Source organism: Chiloscyllium plagiosum, unplaced genomic scaffold, assembly GCF_037043375.1.
Source record: "Chiloscyllium plagiosum isolate Xiang-an unplaced genomic scaffold, Cpla_swu_hap1 HiC_scaffold_44, whole genome shotgun sequence".
Lineage (NCBI taxonomy): Eukaryota > Metazoa > Chordata > Chondrichthyes > Orectolobiformes > Hemiscylliidae > Chiloscyllium > Chiloscyllium plagiosum.
Genome location: NW_028270182.1, coordinates 3,859,184 through 3,878,697, shown reverse-complemented (window position 1 = coordinate 3,878,697; position 19,514 = coordinate 3,859,184). Strand labels below are relative to the sequence as shown.

The 19,514-nt window shown below is 60.9% G+C and overlaps 1 protein-coding gene across 1 annotated transcript; it reads left to right on the top strand.

Annotated features, from left to right (window-relative positions):
* Window positions 1–4,772: 4,772 nt before the first annotated feature.
* On the top strand, window positions 4,773–10,133 carry LOC122547007 (uncharacterized). Its single transcript, XM_043685604.2, has one exon. It carries the CDS (start codon window positions 4,774–4,776, stop codon window positions 8,656–8,658), a length of 3,885 nt encoding a protein of 1,294 aa, XP_043541539.2. The 5' UTR covers window position 4,773; the 3' UTR covers window positions 8,659–10,133.
* Window positions 10,134–19,514: the final 9,381 nt, after the last annotated feature.

The window sequence follows — 19,514 nt, the reverse complement described above, 5'->3', positions numbered from 1 at the left end:
GCCCAGCAGTAAGGTGATGTCTCTGGGGGGTGGTGTGTGTGTGTCTGACGGTGCTGCCCAGCAGTGAGGTGATGTCTCTGGGGGGTGGTGTGGGTGTGTGTCTGACGGTGCTGCCCAGCAGTAAGGTGATGTCTCTGGGGGGTGGTGTGTGTGTGTCTGACGGTGCTGCCCAGCAGTAAGGTGATGTCTCTGGGGGGTGGTGGTGTGTGTGTCTGACGGTGCTGCCCAGCAGTAAGACGATGTCTCTGGGGGGTGGTGTGTGTGTGTCTGACGGTGCTGCCCAGCAGTGAGGTGATGTCTCTGGGGGGTGGTGTGTGTGTGTCTGACGGTGCTGCCCAGCAGTAAGACGATGTCTCTGGGGGGTGGTGTGTGTGTGTCTGACGGTGCTGCCCAGCAGTAAGGTGATGTCTCTGGGGGGTGGTGTGTGTGTGTCTGACGGTGCTGCCCAGCAGTGAGGTGATGTCTCTGGGGGGTGGTGGTGTGTGCCTGACGGTGCTGCCCAGCAGTAAGGTGATGTGTCTGGGGGGTGGTGGTGTGTGCCTGACGGTGCTGCCCAGCAGTAAGGTGATGTCTCTGGGGGGTGGTGTGTGTGTGTCTGACGGTGCTGCCCAGCAGTGAGGTGATGTCTCTGGGGGGTGGTGTGTGTGTCTGACGGTGCTGCCCAGCAGTAAGGTGATGTCTCTGGGGGGTGGTGTGTGTGTGTGTCTGACGGTGCTGCCCAGCAGTAAGGTGATGTCTCTGGGGGGTGGTGTGTGTGTGTGTCTGATGGTGCTGCCCAGCAGTGAGGTGATGTCTCTGGGGGGTGGTGTGTGTGTGTCTGACGGTGCTGCCCAGCAGTAAGGTGATGTCTCTGGGGGGTGGTGTGTGTGTGTGTCTGACGGTGCTGCCCAGCAGTAAGGTGATGTCTCTGGGGGGTGGTGGTGTGTGTGTGTGTGTCTGACGGTGCTGCCCAGCAGTAAGGTGATGTCTCTGGGGGGTGGTGTGTGTGTGCCTGACGGTGCTGCCCAGCAGTAAGGTGATGTCTCTGGGGGGTGGTGTGTGTGTCTGACGGTGCTGTCCAGCAGTAAGGTGATGTCTCTGGGGGGTGGTGGTGTGTGTGTCTGACGGTGCTGTCCAGCAGTAAGGTGATGTCTCTGGGGGGTGGTGTGTGTGTGTGTCTGACGGTGCTGTCCAGCAGTAAGGTGATGTCTCTGGGGGGTGGTGTGTGTGTGTCTGACGGTGCTGCCCAGCAGTAAGGTGATGTCTCTGGGGGGGTGGTGTGTGTGTGTGTCTGACGGTGCTGCCCAGCAGTAAGGCGATGTCTCTGGGGGGTGGTGTGTGTGTGTGTGTCTGACGGTGCTGCCCAGCAGTAAGGTGATGTCTCTGGGGGGTGGTGTGTGTGTGTGTGTGTCTGACGGTGCTGCCCAGCAGTAAGGTGATGTCTCTGGGGTGGTGTGTGTGTGTGTCTGACGGTGCTGCCCAGCAGTAAGGTGATGTCTCTGGGGGGTGGTGTGTGTGTGTGTCTGACGGTGCTGCCCAGCAGTAAGGTGATGTCTCTGGGGGGTGGTGTGTGTGTGTGTGCCTGACGGTGCTGCCCAGCAGTAAGGCGATGTCTCTGGGGGTGGTGTGTGTGTGTGTGCCTGACGGTGCTGCCCAGCAGTAAGGCGATGTCTCTGGGGGGTGGTGTGTGTGTGTGTGTCTGACGGTGCTGTCCAGCAGTAAGGTGATGTCTCTGGGGGGTGGTGTGTGTGTGTGTCTGACGGTGCTGTCCAGCAGTAAGGTGATGTCTCTGGGGGGTGGTGGTGTGTGTGTCTGACGGTGCTGCCCAGCAGTAAGGCGATGTCTCTGGGGGGTGGTGTGTGTGTGTGTCTGACGGTGCTGCCCAGCAGTAAGGCGATGTCTCTGGGGGGTGGTGTGTGTGCCTGACGGTGCTGCCCAGCAGTAAGGCGATGTCTCTGGGGGGTGGTGGTGTGTGTGTCTGACGGTGCTGCCCAGCAGTAAGGTGATGTCTCTGGGGGTGGTGGTGTGTGTGTGTCTGACGGTGCTGTCCAGCAGTAAGGTGATGTCCCTGGGGGGTGGTGTGTGTGTCTGACGGTGCTGCCCAGCAGTAAGGCGATGTCCCTGGGGGGTGGTGTGTGTGTGTGTCTGACGGTGCTGCCCAGCAGTGAGGTGATGTCTCTGGGGTGGTGTGTGTGTCTGACGGTGCTGCCCAGCAGTAAGGCGATGTCCCTGGGGGGTGGTGTGTGTGTGTGTCTGACGGTGCTGCCCAGCAGTAAGGCGATGTCTCTGGGGGGTGGTGTGTGAGTGTCTGACGGTGCTGCCCAGCAGTAAGGTGATGTCTCTGGGGGGTGGTGTGTGTGTGTGTCTGACGGTGCTGCCCAGCAGTAAGGTGATGTCTCTGGGGGGTGGTGTGTGTGTGTGTCTGACGGTGCTGCCCAGCAGTAAGGCGATGTCTCTGGGGGGTGGTGTGTGTGTGTGTCTGACGGTGCGGCCCAGCAGTAAGGCGATGTCTCTGGGGGGTGGTGTGTGTGCCTGACGGTGCTGCCCAGCAGTAAGGCGATGTCTCTGGGGGGTGGTGTGTGTGTGTGTCTGACGGTGCTGCCCAGCAGTAAGGTGATGTCCCTGGGGGGTGGTGTGTGTGTGTGTCTGACGGTGCTGCCCAGCAGTAAGGTGATGTCCCTGGGTGGTGGTGTGTGTGTTTGACGCTGCTGCCCAGCAGTAAGGCGATGTCCCTGGGGGGTGGTGTGTGTGTGTGTCTGACGGTGCTGCCCAGCAGTGAGGTGATGTCTCTGGGGTGGTGTGTGTGTCTGACGGTGCTGCCCAGCAGTAAGGCGATGTCCCTGGGGGGTGGTGTGTGTGTGTGTCTGACGGTGCTGCCCAGCAGTAAGGTGATGTCTCTGGGGGGTGGTGTGTGTGTGTGTCTGACGGTGCTGCCCAGCAGTAAGGTGATGTCTCTGGGGGGTGGTGTGTGTGTGTCTGACAGTGCTGCCCAGCAGTAAGGTGATGTCTCTGGGGGGTGGTGTGTGTGTGTGTCTGACGGTGCTGCCCAGCAGTAAGGTGATGTCTCTGGGGGGTGGTGTGTGTGTGTCTGACAGTGCTGCCCAGCAGTAAGGTGATGTCTCTGGGGGGTGGTGTGTGTGTGTCTGACGGTGCTGCCCAGCAGTAAGGCGATGTCTCTGGGGGGTGGTGTGTGTGTGTCTGACAGTGCTGCCCAGCAGTAAGGTGATGTCTCTGGGGGGTGGTGTGTGTGTGTGTCTGACGGTGCTGCCCAGCAGTAAGGTGATGTCTCTGGGGGGTGGTGTGTGTGTGTCTGACGGTGCTGCCCAGCAGTAAGGTGATGTCTCTGGGGGGTGGTGTGTGTGTGTCTGACAGTGCTGCCCAGCAGTAAGGTGATGTCTCTGGGGGGTGGTGTGTGTGTGTCTGACAGTGCTGCCCAGCAGTAAGGTGATGTCTCTGGGGGGTGGTGTGTGTGTGTCTGACGGTGCTGCCCAGCAGTAAGGTGATGTCTCTGGGGGTGGTGTGTGTGTGTGTCTGACGGTGCTGCCCAGCAGTAAGGCGATGTCTCTGGGGGTGGTGGTGTGTGTCTGACGGTGCTGTCCAGCAGTAAGGTGATGTCTCTGGGGGGTGGTGTGTGTGTGTCTGACGGTGCTGCCCAGCAGTAAGGTGATGTCTCTGGGGTGGTGTGTGTGTGTCTGACGGTGCTGTCCAGCAGTAAGGTGATGTCTCTGGGGGGTGGTGTGTGTGTGTCTGACGGTGCTGCCCAGCAGTGAGGTGATGTCTCTGGGGGGTGGTGTGTGTGTGTCTGACGGTGCTGTCCAGCAGTAAGGTGATGTCTCTGGGGTGGTGTGTGTGTGTCTGACGGTGCTGTCCAGCAGTAAGGTGATGTCTCTGGGGGGTGGTGTGTGTGTGTCTGACGGTGCTGCCCAGCAGTAAGGTGATGTCTCTGGGGGGTGGTGTGTGTGTGTCTGACGGTGCTGCCCAGCAGTAAGGTGATGTCTCTGGGGGGTGGTGTGTGTGTGTCTGACAGTGCTGCCCAGCAGTAAGGTGATGTCTCTGGGGGGTGGTGTGTGTGTGTCTGACAGTGCTGCCCAGCAGTAAGGTGATGTCTCTGGGGGGTGGTGTGTGTGTGTCTGACGGTGCTGCCCAGCAGTAAGGTGATGTCTCTGGGGGTGGTGTGTGTGTGTGTCTGACGGTGCTGCCCAGCAGTAAGGCGATGTCTCTGGGGGTGGTGGTGTGTGTCTGACGGTGCTGTCCAGCAGTAAGGTGATGTCTCTGGGGGGTGGTGTGTGTGTGTCTGACGGTGCTGCCCAGCAGTAAGGTGATGTCTCTGGGGTGGTGTGTGTGTGTCTGACGGTGCTGTCCAGCAGTAAGGTGATGTCTCTGGGGGGTGGTGTGTGTGTGTCTGACGGTGCTGCCCAGCAGTGAGGTGATGTCTCTGGGGGGTGGTGTGTGTGTGTCTGACGGTGCTGTCCAGCAGTAAGGTGATGTCTCTGGGGTGGTGTGTGTGTGTCTGACGGTGCTGTCCAGCAGTAAGGTGATGTCTCTGGGGGGTGGTGTGTGTGTGTGTCTGACGGTGCTGTCCAGCAGTAAGGTGATGTCTCTGGGGGGTGGTGTGTGTGTGTGTGTGTGTGTGTCTGACGGTGCTGTCCAGCAGTAAGGTGATGTCCCTGGGGGGTGGTGTGTGTGTGTGTGTGTGTGTGTCTGACGGTGCTGCCCAGCAGTAAGGCGATGTCTCTGGGGGGTGGTGGTGTGTGTGTCTGACGATGCTGTGCCCTTGTCTGATTCCCAGGTGACATGGCCTACAGTTTCGAGGTGGTGGACCGGGCTCACTGCCGGCTCCTGCTGGAGCAGCTGAACGAGCAGAGGCTGCGGGGCCGCTTCTGCGACGTGACCATCGTGGTGCAGGACAGCAAGTTCAAGGCGCACCAGAACATCCTGGCGGCCTTCAGCTGCTACTTCCGGGATCGCCTGGGCGGCCCCGGGCCCGGGCCCGGCCCTGACCCCGGCCCCGGGCCTGACCCCGGCCCCGGGCCCGGCCCCGCCGCCGAGCCCGTGCTGGAGCTCCGCGAGATCAGGGCCGAGGTGTTCGCCAAGATCCTCAACTTCATCTACAGCTCGCGGCTGGTGGTCGAGCGGCTGGAGGAGGCGGACGCGCTGGCCAGCGCGGGTCACCGCCTGGGCATCCACTTCCTGCAGGAGCTGCTGCTGCGGCCCCCCGCCCGCTGTCCGACCCCGCCGGGCGGCCCGCGGGGGGCCCGAGACACCGACACCGCCGCCGACACCGCGGGCCCCGGAGCGCCCTCGGCCATCGACCTGACCGGGCCCTGTCCCCGCCGCGGGGCGGACGCCGCCGACCCGGAGCACGGCTGCGGGGCCGCCCGGGGGCTGCTCACCCTCAGCGCCGTCGCGGTCAGGGGCCTCGGCTTCGAGGCGGAGCAGCCCCGAGGCCCCTCCACCTCCCCGCCTCCGCCGCCGCCTCCCGGGGACACCGCGGGCCCCGAGCTCAGCTGCAGGCACTGCTTCAGGCCCTTCGTCCACCTCAAGAGGCTGCAGAGCCACCAGACGGTGTGCGCGCGCGGGGCCCGGGCCGGGGCCGGGGGCGCGGACGGGGACGCGGAGCGGGAGCGGGAGCGGGAGCGCGAGCGCGAGCCGCCCGGGCCCCGGGGAAGCGGCGGCAAGAGCCGGCGGAGGGATACACCGCCGGGCGGCGAGGGGGACGACCACGTGGTGAAGGTGGTGGACGGTCACGTGCTGTACTCCTGCGCGGTCTGCGAACGCTCTTACGTCACTCTGTCCAGCCTCAAGCGCCACGCGAACGTGCACTCGTGGCGCCGCAGGTACCCGTGCCGCTTCTGCGACAAGGTCTTCGCCCTGGCCGAATACCGCACCAAGCACGAGGTGTGGCACACCGGGGAGCGACGGTACCAGTGCATCTTCTGCTGGGAGGCCTTTGTCACCTACTACAACCTGAAGACCCACCAGAAATCCTTCCACGGTGTCGACCCGGGGCTCACCATCAGCCAGAAAACCCCCAACGGCGGCTACAAACCCAAACTCAACGCCTTCAAGCTCTACCGCCTGCTCCCCATGAGGAGCCACAAGAGGCCGTACAAGACGTACAGCCACTCCGCCCCTCCCACTGTCGCCATGGAGACAGCCCCGCCCACTGTCGCCATGGAGACTCCTCCGCCTGCTGTCCTCGTGGAGACTGCCCCTCCCACTGTCGCCATGGAGACTCCTCCTCCTGCTGTCCTCGTGGAGACTGCCCCTCCCACTGTCGGCATGGAGACAGCCCCGCCCACCGTCTCCATGGAGACTCCTCCGCCTGCTGTCCTCGTGGAGACGGCCCCTCCCACTGTCTCCATGGAGACTCCTCCTACCGTCCCCGTGCATACAGCCCCTCCCACTGTCCTCGTGGATACGGCCCCTCCCACTGTCCTCGTGGATACGGCCCCTCCCACTGTCCTCGTGGATACAGCCCCTCCCACTGTCCTCGTGGAGACAGCCCCTCCCACCGTCCCCATGGAGACAGCCCCTCCCACCGTCCACGTGGACAATGCCTCGCCTACCATCACCGTGGAGACAGCCCTACCCGATGTCGCCATGGAGACTCCCCCTCCCACCGTCCCTGTGGAGACGCCCCCCTCAGCCGTTTCCACGGAGACGCATACCCACCCGCCCAGCTCAGTGTCCCCCACCGCACTCCCCTCCTCCCGGCTGACCTCCCTCTGCCCTGAAGGCAGTGCCGCCTCCAGCCAGAGAGAGCCATCCTCCCTCCGGCAGCGGCCCCTCCGACCCTTCCTCGGCCCCGAGGGGGTGACCCCGGGGCACTCGGTCATCACGTACGGGGGCCCCCCACCCTCCTCCTCCTCCTCCACCTCTTCGGTGATTGTGGCACTACCATCCACCGTCACCCACCGTGGGCAGTCCACCGTCATCGCCTACAACGGCAAGTGCCCCCCCGAGCACCACGGGCCTAGCACCGTCACCACGGAGAGACCGGTGAGAAGTCGGAGCCCACCAATCCACCGCGACCCTTCGCCCACCAGCGCCCGCCAGAACCAGAAAGAACCGCGGGTGTCAAAGGTCAACAGGCAGGCGGGTGGCGCCGGCGAGGGGAGGACCATGACCTACGTGGCGAAGCCGGCGTGCCCGGGCACCGCCAACGAGAGTCGGTCAGCGCCACTCTGCTGCATCACCGTCCGCATCGGGGAGGAGGCGTTCGTCAAACGGAGAATCTCGGAGTCTGACCTCATCCGGGACGAGGGAGGGGCGAGCTGCACCGAGGGGGCAGAGGGAGAGCACCAGCCGAGGGTGAGGAGGAGGAGGCGGAGAAGGCGGAGGCGGAGGAGTGACGGTTACTCCCTCGGCCAAGACTCCGAGGACGAAGACAGCGACCGCGAGGACAACCTCTGGAGGCCTTACTACTCCTACAAGCCCAAGAGGCGGGCGCCGGGCTCCCTCCACAGGCCACGCAGGGTGGGATGGCACCGCCGGCTACGTTACCGTCCCCCTCCCCCCGGGGCGCCCCCAGCGACAGATGGCACCCACCACCAATGCGAGGTGCCCGGGGATGGAGACCTCCCAGCCGTGGCTGGGATCCCACGGGAGGGGCTGTGGCCCCCATCCCCACGGAGCCCAGCCGACACCGACGGTGACCACTCTCCTCGTGCGAACGGCAGGAGGACACTCGCCGGGCGCCACCTGGGCAACCGCCTGGCGAAGACAGACCCCTCCGCCCCGGGGAGGGGTGGGAGCCGACCTCTGGGGGAGGGGGAGGAGGGGGCTGGAACGTCAAGGCTGGACCTGCGAACGAGACTGCCGACGGTCGGTGTAGATCCGGACGCCACGGTTCGCTGCCCGTCACCTCGGGAAGTGGCGGTAGTGCAGCCAGCACACGGGGAAGGGAAGAGGACCGCGGAGCCGCGGGGGGGAGAGAGCGCCACGGACGCCCGTGGCCGGCTTTCGGCGCCGACATGCCCCTCCCCCGCTGATTGGGAGCCGCCCCGGGACACTGGGATGGCCAGCAAGAACCGCCTGGTGCAGGACGGCACCGGCCCGGCACATCGGACTCTGCTGCCGGAGGACAGTGAGTCCCGGGCTTTGGGCACCCCGGATACTGGGTGTCCCTACCCCCACCCCCAGCTGAGCCCGCGCCAAGAGGGTGGGGGTAGTTCCCCCGGCAACAGCAGGCCTGGAGCAGAGGCGTTGGTGCCGCAGGAAGGGAGCCACCACCTCCACACCCTGGAGCCGGCAGAGTGCAGACGGGCAGGCACCGGGCCAGAGTTCCCGCTCCAGGAATACCCCATCCCCCTGCTGACCAATGGGAACTGCTGCCCACACAGCAAGATCCCGTGCCCGGAGCGGGCGAAGCCGGCCGAGGGAGGACTGAGCAAGGTGACCTTCTACCAGGACCCCTACCCGCTGATGTATGGGCACCAGCTGCTGACCAGCACCTACCCGTACCCCTTCACCCACGTCTCCCCGCTCCCCCTCGCCCTCAACATGGTCATCCGGGACAACAAGGCCCAGCATTTGCCCCTCCTGCAGAGGATGTTCGTCTACCCTAGCCCCTGCCTTGGTGACACCACCCCACTGGGCACCGGGGAGAGTGGGGGCTGTGACGAGGCAGGGGGGCGGGAGCTGGTCACTGGGCAGAAGGACTCCTCATTATACTGAGGTACCCGACTCTTCCCCCCCCCTCCCCCCCCCAAACCTAGCCTCTCCTTGGGCCGGGGGGTCATCGTCACTTGGTGTTGGATCTTCCTCAGTGACATGGCAGGTGAGGGGGTGGGGGAGGGGGAATTGCTGGGCTCACTGAGGATAGAGCGGGATGTCAAATTGAGTGAGGTCACGCCCTTGGGTTGGCCATTTTGGGAATGGTCAGGGAATATATCAGTCTCTTTCCCGCTCGACAGAAGGCCCACTCCTTACACCCTCCCCCACCCACCCGTCATTTTTCCACTGGTTAGTGGAGATGCTAACGGCATTGTCCGTGCTCTGTTAGGGGTGGGGGGGAGATGTTTCCAAGGGTGGTCCCGGTCAGGAGAGAGTTTGTAACTGTCGCCCGTGCGTTCTCACCGTGTTGAGATGTAACATTCACCAAATGTCAACAAAACAGGAGGAGCTTCTGGTTAGAGACAGAGAGGGAGGGATGAGGAGAGAAGGAGAGAGAGGGAGGTAGGAGATAGATGATCATCTAAAAGGGTGTCCGAGATCTGGTCAGTGATTCAGTAGGTCTCGGTGGATTTAACAGGCCTCAGGCCTCACTTTGGGGCATTGGCAAATTGTCAATAGGTGACTCTGCCCAGAATCACCCACTTAACCCTTGCCCTCCCCCTCCCCCAAAATATAACATGGCCCCAAGGAAACTGAACCACCATAAATAGAAATTGGGCCATACCATCTGTGCTTCATCCAGAGGCTCACTGATGATTTTACTGAGTCTGGTGACGAAACGTCTGAAAATGAACCTTCCAGCTCAGCGAGCAAACCTACATCCAGAACATGGCTGCCAAATATTGCCCGGTAATGGTCAGTGTGAGACAATTGTGGGGTCAGACCAGGGAGTGTCCTATTGCCTCCAAGTGCAGTGACTCTCAATGCAGCCAGAGAGTGAACCTGTGATCCTGCCCCCCCCACCAAACTTGGATGATTCCCACCCCCCCACCCCATGGCCAATGTCTGCCCAGCGTGAGCATGCCCCACGGTGCAGGGTATTCAGGAGATGGAGTTTGGGTCCAGCTGTTACTGTTGTGGGTCTACGTGGGGCCCGGTAAATAGAAACCACCTTAAAACAAATATACGGAATTGATCAACACAAACTCTTCAATTTACAGGGACCTACGGTACAACAGCACTGGGAGGGCTGCTGGGAGCAGGCACTGGGTGGATGCACTGGGCACTGGGTGAATGCACTGGGCACTGGATGGATGCACTGGGCCCTGGGTAGAGGCACTGGGCCCTGGGTAGAGGCACTGGGCCCTGGGTGGAAGCACTGGACCCTGGGTACAGGCAGTGGGCCCTGGGTGGAGGCACTGGGCACTGGGTGGAGGCACTGGATACTGGGTGGATGCACTGGGCACTGGGTGGAGGCACTCGGTAATGGGAACGGGCACCAGGTGGAGGCAATGGGACCTTGCACTGGGTGGAGGCACTGGGAACTGGGAGTGGGCACTGGGTGTAGGCACTGGGAGCAGGCACTGGGTGGAGACACTGGGAGTGGGCACTGGGAGCAGGGACTGGGTGGAGACACTGGGTGGAGGCACTGGGAGCGGCACTGGGAGCAGGGACTGGGTGGAGGCACTGGGAGCGGCACTGGGTGGAGGCACTGGGAGCGGCACTGGGTGGAGACACTGGGAGCAGGGACTGGGTGGAGGCACTGGGAGCGGCACTGGGTGGAGGCACTGGGAGCGGCACTGGGTGGAGGCACTGGGAGCAGGGACTGGGTGGAGGCACTGGGAGCGGCACTGGGTGGAGACACTGGGAGCAGGCACTGGGAACTGGGAGTGGACACTGGGAGCAGGCATTGGATGGAGGCTCTGGGCACTGGGAGTGGGCACTGGGAGCAGGCACTGGGAACTGGGAGTGGGCACTTGGTGGAGGCTCTAGGCACTGGGTGGAGGCTCTGGGCACTGGGTGGAGGCACTGAGAGGGACACTGAGTGCTGACTGTACACACGGCCTCCCTCCTGCCAGCCTCTGAGGGTATACAATGATGACAAGCAGCAAGAGGCCATTCAGCCCTGGTGACCTCATTCTGCCATCCAATCAGATTGTAGCTGACCTCTCCCTCTCTCTCTCCCACACACACTCACTCACTCTCTCACACTGTCTCTCTGTCACACTCTCTCTAACACGCACACACCTTAACACACGCTCACACTCTCAGTTCAAGTACAAAGTACAAACCAAAGCAACTGGTCACTAGGGACAGGGAACACTTTTAACAGGCAATTCAATAACAGAGATCTGTAACACTGTCCAGCCACTACACCCCTTCCAACCACTCCCTATCTCTGTCACCCCCTCCAGTCCCTACACCCCCTCCCCATCTCTGTAACCCCCTCCAGCCCCTACACTCCTCCCTATCTCTGGAACCCCCACCAGCCCCTACACCCCCTCCCTATCTCTGGAACCCCCTCCAGCCCCTACACCCCCTCCCTATCTCTGTAACCCCCTCCGGCCCCTACACCCCCTCCCTATCTCTGTAACCCCCTCCGGCCTCTACACCCCCTCCCTATCTCTGTAACCCCCTCCGGCCCCTACACCCCCTCCCTATCTCTGTAACCCCCTCCAGCCCCTACACCCCCTCCCTAATCTGTAACCCCCTCTGGCCTCTACACCCCCTCCCTATCTCTGTAACCCCCTCCGGCCCCTACACCCCCTCCCTATCTCTGTAACCCCCTCCGGCCTCTACACCCCCTCCCTATCTCTGCAACCCCCTCCGGCCCCTACACCCCCTCCCTATCTCTGTAACCCCCTCCAGCCCCTACACCCCCTCCCTATCTCTGTAATCCCCTCCAGCCCCTACACCCCTCCCTATCTCTGTAACCCAACTCCAGCCACTACACCCCCTCCCTATCTCTCTCACCCCCTCCAGCCCCTACACCCCTCCCTATCTCTGTAACCCCTCCAGCCCCTACACCCCTCCCTATCTCTGTAACCCCCTCCAGCCCCTACACCCCCTCCCACCCCTACACCCCCTCCCTATCTCTGTAACCTCCTCCAGCCCCTGATCAAATCCTGTCATTATTTCTCCTTTCCTCTCCCTATTTCTTTCTCCCTCTCTCTCTTCTGTTCCTCCCATTGTCTCCGTTCTTCCCCCCTCTTGCTGTCTCTCCGTCCTCTCTCCCTCCCTCCCTCTCTCACACTCACCTCCTGTCCTCCTCCCTCCATCTCTCTCTCCCCCTCCCTTTCTCTTCCCCTCCCTCCCTCTCCCCCTCCCTCCCTCTCCCCCTCCCTCCCTCTCCCCATCTCCTTCCCTCTCCCCATCTCCCTCCCTCCCTCTCCCCATCTCCCTCCCTCTCCCCCTCCCTCCCTCTCCCCATCTCCTTCCCTCTCCCCATCTCCCTCCCTCCCTCTCCCCATCTCCCTCCCTCCCTCTCCCCATCTCCCTCCCTCCCTCTCCCCATCTCCCTCCCTCCCTCTCCCCATCCCCCTCCCTCCCCATCCCCCTCCCTTTCCTCCTCCCTCCCTTCCCTCCCCCCTCCTTCCTTCCCTCCCCCTCTCTCTCCCTCTTCCCCCTGCCCCAGTTAGGAGCTGTTCACGATCTCTCTCTGAGCTATGTTTGAAGCGAGTTGGAGTCAGGCCTCTATCTTCTGTTTGTACGCAGGTGACTCATACTTTCCTTCATCAGCAATCAGCTATCTCCAGGCTGTCTCTCTCTCTCTCTCTCTCTCTCTCTGACACACTCACTCCCTCGTACATTCACAGACACACATTCTTGCTCACTCACTCACTCTCCCTGTAACACAATCTATCTCACACTTTGTCTCTTTCACACTGCCATTCACTTTCACATTTATACAGGTTCTAACTCTAGTATAAACTCTCTCTCATGTACACACGCTCTCGTATACACACACATATATACACACTGTCTCATGTACACACGCTCTCGTATACACACACATATATACACACTGTCTCATGTACACGCTCTTGTATACACACACATATATACACACTGTCTCATGTACACACGCTCTCGTATACACACACATATATACACACTGTCTCATGTACACACGCTCTCGTATACACACACATATGTACACACTGTCTCATATACACATGCTCTCATACACACACTCATATACACACTGACTCATGTACACACACTCTCGTATACACACACATATGTACACACTGTCTCATATACACATGCTCTCATACACACACTCATATACACACTGACTCATGTACACACGCTCTCGTATACACACACATATATACACACTGTCTCATGTACACACGCTCTCGTATACACACACATATGTACACACTGTCTCATGTACACATGCTCTCATACACACACTCATATACACACTGACTCGTACACACGCTCTCGTATACACACACATATATACACAGTCTCATGTCCACGCTCTCATACACACACACTCACTCATATATACACTGTCTCATGTACACGCTCTCGTACACACACACACATATATATACACACTGTCTCATGTACACATGCTGTCATGCTCTCACACACACTCATATGTGGATACTCTCTAGTACTCCCTCTGTAACACATGCTGTCACTCTCCCTTCTCACGTGTGCTATCTCTCACACACAAACACTGACACACACTCATTTTAGCTCTCCCCCTCTCCATCACCCCAGGCTACAGGTTACTGAGGTTAAGTCATAGCCACCACCCGCCCCCTCCCTCTTGTCCCTCTGACGCAGATTGTGGGATCTTGCTGTGCATAAACCTGCCTGCTGCAGTACAAAAACGTGGACCCGTATGGCCGCCTCAGTAGAGCTGAGTCCGAGACATGCAGGTTCTCCTCCCGGGCAGCCTGGGATCCCGAGCGGCGGGCAATTCGACCACGAGAGGCATCACAGTGGGGCTCTGTTGTGCCCAGGGCTGAGCACTTCCTGTAGGGCCCGGTGGGGAATGTGAGGTAACGGTTCTCGCAGGGCGTTGGACAGCAGCAAGCCTGCATTTGTGTAGCGCCATTGGTTGGGAGTTAGAAAACGTGAATCGCTCCTCTCTGTCCCCATAGCCCCCGACACACTCCCTCTCTCGCTCACAATAATTAGACACTTTATTTCAACCTTTCAAAAGGAGTTTGAGTCAAATACAGAACAAAAAAGAGTTGGAGAAAATAATGAAACTTATTTTTCTAAGGGCAAAGCGGAATTGTTGAGATATTAAATGAAAGAGAGAAATTACAAAGGGGACAGGAATAAAGGAACCCAAGCATTTCCCATTTTTATTTTTCTACGTATCATGTATATAATAAAGTTGTTTCAGAGTTTATTTTTGTAGTTTAGCGGAGGGTAGGGTGATCATCCTGATGTTCAAAGGGATTTCTTGCTGTGACACTCGGCGCAGTTCGATTTTTCACTGGGGAAAGGCTGGTGTTGGAGTGGGCTGGGGGTGTTCCGGGATAAACCAGGAGAGAATTCAACAGACACAGTCCTGGATCCCTGTACCCACACTCACTGGCTCAACCCAAAACCCCCAAAACCCACTCAGTGACCAAGGGAGAGAGGAACTGAGAGGCACTTACCTCACATTCTGTGCTGGCGACAGGGATGGTGTAGAGGGAGCTTTACCCTGTATCTAACCCCGTGCTGTCCCTGTCCCTGGAAGTGTTTGATGGGGACAGTGTAGAGGGAGCTTTACTCTGTATCTAACCCTGTGCTGTCCCTGTCCCTGGGAGTGTTTGATGGGGGACAGTGTAGCGGGAGCTTTACTCTGTATCTAACCCCGTGCTGTCCCTGTCCCTGGGAGTGTTTGATGGGGGACAGTGTAGCGGGAGCTTTACTCTGTATCTAACCCCGTGCTGTCCCCATCCTGGGAATGTTTGATGGGGGACAGTGTAGCGGGAGCTTTACTCTGTATCTAACCCCGTGCTGTCCCTGTCCTGGGAGGGTTTGATGGGGGACAGTGTAGAAGGAGCTTTACTCTGTATCTAACCCCGAGCTGTCCCTGTCCTGGGAGTGTTTGATGGGGGGAGAGTGTAGAGGCAGCTTTACCCTGTATCGAACCCCGTGCTGTCCCTGTCCTGGGAGTGTTTGAGGGTGGGGCCGTGTAGAGAGAGCTTTATTCAGTATCTAACCCCGTGCTGTCCCTGTCCTGGGAGTGTTTGATGGTGGGGCCGTGTAGAGAGAGCTTTACTCTGTATCTAACCCCGTGCTGTCCCTGTCCTGGGATGTTTGATGGGGGGACGGTGTAGAGGGAGCTTTACTCTGTATCTAACCCCGTGCTGTCCCTGTCCTGGGAGGGTTTGATGGGGGACAGTGTAGAGGGAGCTTTACCCTGTCTCTAACCCCGTGCTGTCCCTGTCCTGGGAGGGTTTGATGGGGACAGTGTAGAGGGAGTGTGACCCTGTCTCTAACCCCGTGCTGTCCCTGTCCTGGGAGGGTTTGGGGCGTGGGTCAGTGGGTCTCTAACCAAGGTGGATCTTGGCTCTGTTGGACAGCGAGTTGAGTGGACGGGGAAGGCTCCTCTCTGATAGGTTGATGAGTGTAACATTGCGACCAGCTGTTTGGGAGAGCTAGCCTGTTGGATTGTGGGTGTATCCCCTCTCGCCAATCCCAAAGTGGAGATCCTGGCACTGGGCACTCTCGAGAGCCCAGCGAATCCATCCCCAGTCCCAATCCTGACCTTCCGCTGCCCAATGACCATCCCTTTCTCTCTCCCTCCCTCCCCCGCAGTCCGGTTTGTGAAACCTATCCCCGTTTCTCTGACAGCCTTTTGATTCCACACTCAGTCACAGGACCAGAGAGAGGCTACCAGAGTGTCAGTTCTCTCTCTCTCTCTCTCTCTCTCTCTCTGTCTGTCTCTCTCTCGGAGCGTTTGTGTTCGCGATCAGAATGAGGGTTCCCTCAGTCCCCTCTCATCATTTTTCTATGTCTCGTGTTCAGTGGGATGCTTTGTTGGGCATTATGGATGTAGAACTTTCTGTTAAAGTCGTGATCATTTGCAATGCTGACCAGTAGGAGCTAGGGCCCTTGTGTTTCAACCAGTAGCTACTTCTGGGGCAGTTTACTGGCTCCCTTCTGCTGGGTTACTGAGATCTGGACAGTGTAGAGGGAGCTTTACTCTGTATCTAATCCCATGCTGTTGTTGTCCCTGGGAGTGTTTGATGGGGGACAGTGTAGAGGGAGCTTTACTCTGTCTCTAACCCTGTGCTCTCCCTGTCCTGGGAGAGTGTGATTGGGGGGACAGTGTAGAGGGAGCTTTACCCTGTATCTAACCCTGTGCTGTCCCTGTCCTGGGAGAGTGTGATTGGGGAGACACTGTAGAGGGAGCTTTACCCTGTACCTAACCCCATGGGGCCCCTGTCCTGGGAGAGCATGATGGGGGACAGTGTAGAGGGAGCTTTACCCTGTATCTAACCCTGTGCTATCCCTGTCCTGGGAGTGTGTGATGGGGGGACAGTGTAGAGGGACCTTTACCCTGTGCTGGGAGAGCGTGATGGGCGGTACTGATGATTCTAGCCCATAGAAAGCTGAGGAATGGCGGTGAAGCTGGTTTCGGTTTGAGCCAGGGAGGTTATCTTCCCTGATGTGTGTGTGAGTGTGTGCGAGAATGTGGGTGTGTGTGTGCGAGGGTGAGAGTGTGTGCGTGTGTGTGTGTGTGTCTGTGAGTGTGCATGTGTGTGTGTGCCTGGGTGCGCGCGCGGCGTGTGTGTGTGAGGGTGTCTGGGTGAGGGCGTGTGTGTGCGAGGCTGTGTGTGCGAGGCTGTGTACCTGTGTGAGGCTGTGTGCGTGAGGCTGTGTGTGTGTGTGAGGTTGTGTGGTGTGCGTTTGTGTGTGCGTGTGTCTGTGTGTGTGGGTGTATGTGTGTGTGTGCATGTGTGTGTGTGTGTGTATTTGTGTGTGTGTCCCAGGGAGGTGCAGGCTGGGAGTGGGATAGCCATGGGGAGGTGCAGGGTTACAGGGTACGGGGCTAGGTCTGGCTGGGATGCTGTTCAGAGGGTCGATACAGACTCAATGGCCTGCTGTTGCTGGTCTGTTTTATGGAACTGCTCCAAGCCAGCTTGGGGGTGGGGGAGGGGGGAGCTGCTGACCAAGGGGGTGTTCCCGGGTGAATATTTTGGCTGCCCCACCCCCACTCCTCGCCTCCCCTCGGGGAGAGGGATGGGGGGTGGGCAGTTGTGTCTGGACCTGGGGAATCAAGGACACACTCAGTCACCCCTCTCTTCCTGAGCTGTCTCACTCCTCTCTCTTTATTCCAACAACAGACTATTCAGCCTATCTACTCCGTGCTGATGTTCCTGCAGCACACCCTCACAGCCTGCCCTCACTCCCTCTTCATGAGCCCGGACCCCCCTACACCCTTTTCTCAGTTTTCCATCAGACCCCCCACTCCCTGTGGGAGCAAGTCCCACATTCCCCCCCACATACTCTCTCCCCCCCACTCTCTCTCCCCCACTCCCTCTCCCCCACTCTCTCTCCCCCACTCTCTCTCCCCCCCACTCTCTCCCCCTCACTCTCTCCCCCCCACTCTCTCCCCCCCACTCTCTCCCCCCCACTCTCTCCCCCCCACTCTCTCCCCCCCACTCTCTCCCCCCCACTCTCTCCCCCCCACTCTCTCCCCCCCACTCTCTCCCCCCCACTCTCTCCCCCGCACTCTCTCTCCCCCACTCTCTCCCCCCCACTCTCCACCCCCCACTCTCTCCCCCCACTCTCTTCCCCCCCCACTCTCTTCCCCCACTCTCTTCCCCCCACTCTCTTCCCCCCACTCTCTTCCCCCCCACTCTCTTCCCCCCACTCCCTTCCCCCCACTCCCTTCCCCCCACTCCCTTCCCCCCACTCTCTTCCCCCCACTCTCTTCCCCCCACTCTCTTCCCCCCCACTCTCTCCCCCCAATCTCTTCCCCCTCACTCTCTTCCCCCACTCTCTTCCCCCACTCTCTTCCCCCCCACTCTCTTCCCCCCCACTCTCTTTCCCCCACTCTCTTCCCCCCACTCTCTCCCCCCCACTCTCTTCCCCCCACTCTCTCCCCCCCACTCTCTCCCCCCCACTCTCTCCCCCCCACTCTCTCCCCCCCACTCTCTCCCCCCCACTCTCTCCCCCCCACTCTCTCCCCCCCACTCTCTCCCCCCCACTCTCTCCCTCCCACTCTCTCCCTCCCACTCTCTCCCTCCCACTCTCTCCCCCCCACTCTCTCCCCCCCACTCTCTCCCCCCCACTCTCTCCCCCCCACTCTCTCCCCCCCACTCTCTCCCCCCCACTCTCTCCCCCCCACTCTCTCCCCCCCACTCTCTCCCCCCCACTCTCTCCCCCCCACTCTCTCCCCCCCACTCTCTCCCCCCCACTCTCTCCCCCCCACTCTCTCCCCCCCACTCTCTCCTCCCCACTCTCTCCTCCCCACTCTATCCCCCCACTCTATCCCCCCCACTCTATCCCCCCCACTCTATCCCCCCCACTCTATCCCCCCCACTCTATCCCCCCCACTCTATCCCCCCCACTCTATCCCCCCCACTCTCTCCCCCCCACTCTCTCCCCCCCACTCTCTCCCCCCCCACTCTCTCCCCCCCACTCTCTCTTCCCCACTCTCTCTTCCCCACTCTCTCCCCCCCCACTCTCTCCCCCCCCACTCTCTCCCCCCCCACTCTCTCCCCCCCCACTCTCTCCCCCCCCACTCTCTCCCCCCCCCACTCTCTCCCCCCCCACTCTCTCCCCCCCCACTCTCTCCCCCCCCACTCTCTCCCCCCCCACTCTCTCCCCCCCCACTCTCTCCCCCCCCACTCTCTCCCCCCCCACTCTCTCCCCCCCCACTCTCTCCCCCCCCCACTCTCTCCCCCCCCACTCTCTCCCCCCCCACTCTCTCTTCCCCACTCTCTCTTCCCCACTCTCTCTTCCCCACTCTCTCTTCCCCACTCTCTCCCCCCCACTCTCTCCCCCCCACTCTCTCCCCCCCACTCTCTCCCCCCCACTCTCTCCCCCCCACTCTCTCCCCCCCACTCTCTCCCCCCCACTCTCTCCCCCCCACTCTCTCCCCCCCACTCTCTCCCCCCACTCTCTCCCCCCACTCTCTCCCCCCACTCTCTCCCCCAACTCTCTCACCCCACTCTTCCCCCCCCCACTCTTCCCCCCCCACTCTTCCCCCCCCCACTCTTCCCCCCCACTCTTCCCCCCCACTCTTCCCCCCCCCACTCTTCCCCCCCAATCTTCCTCCCCCACTCCTCCCCCCCCCACTCTTCCCCCCCCCACTCTTCCCCCCCACTCTTCCCCCCCCCACTCTCTCCCCCCCACTCTCTCCCCCCCACTCTCTCCCCCCCACTCTCTCCCCCCCACTCTCTCCCCCCCACTCTCTCCCCCCCACTCTCTCCCCCCCACTCTCTCCCCCCCACTCTCTCCCCCCCACTCTCTCCCCCCCACTCTCTCCCCCCCACTCTCTCTTCCCCACTCTCTCTCCCCCCCACTCTATCCCCCACACTCTCTACCCCCCACTCTCTTCCCCCTGCATTCTCACGACCACTTTCTCCACCGCCACTCTCTCCCCCCACACTCACTACCCCCCACTCTGTCCCACCCCCAGTCTCTTCCCCCCCACACTCTCTCCCCACACTCTCTCCCCCCACTCTCTCCCCCCACTCTCTCCCCCCACTCTCTCCCCCCACTCTCTCCCCCCACTCTCTCCCCCCACTCTCTCCCCCCACTCTCTCTCCCCCAACTCTCTCCCCCAACTCTCTCCCCCAACTCTCTCACCCCACTCTTCCCCCCCCACTCTTCCCCCCCCCACTCTTCCCCCCCCACTCTTCCCCCCCCCACTCTTCCCCCCCACTCTTCCCCCCACTCTTCCCCCCCCACTCTTCCCCCCCCACTCTTCCCCCCCC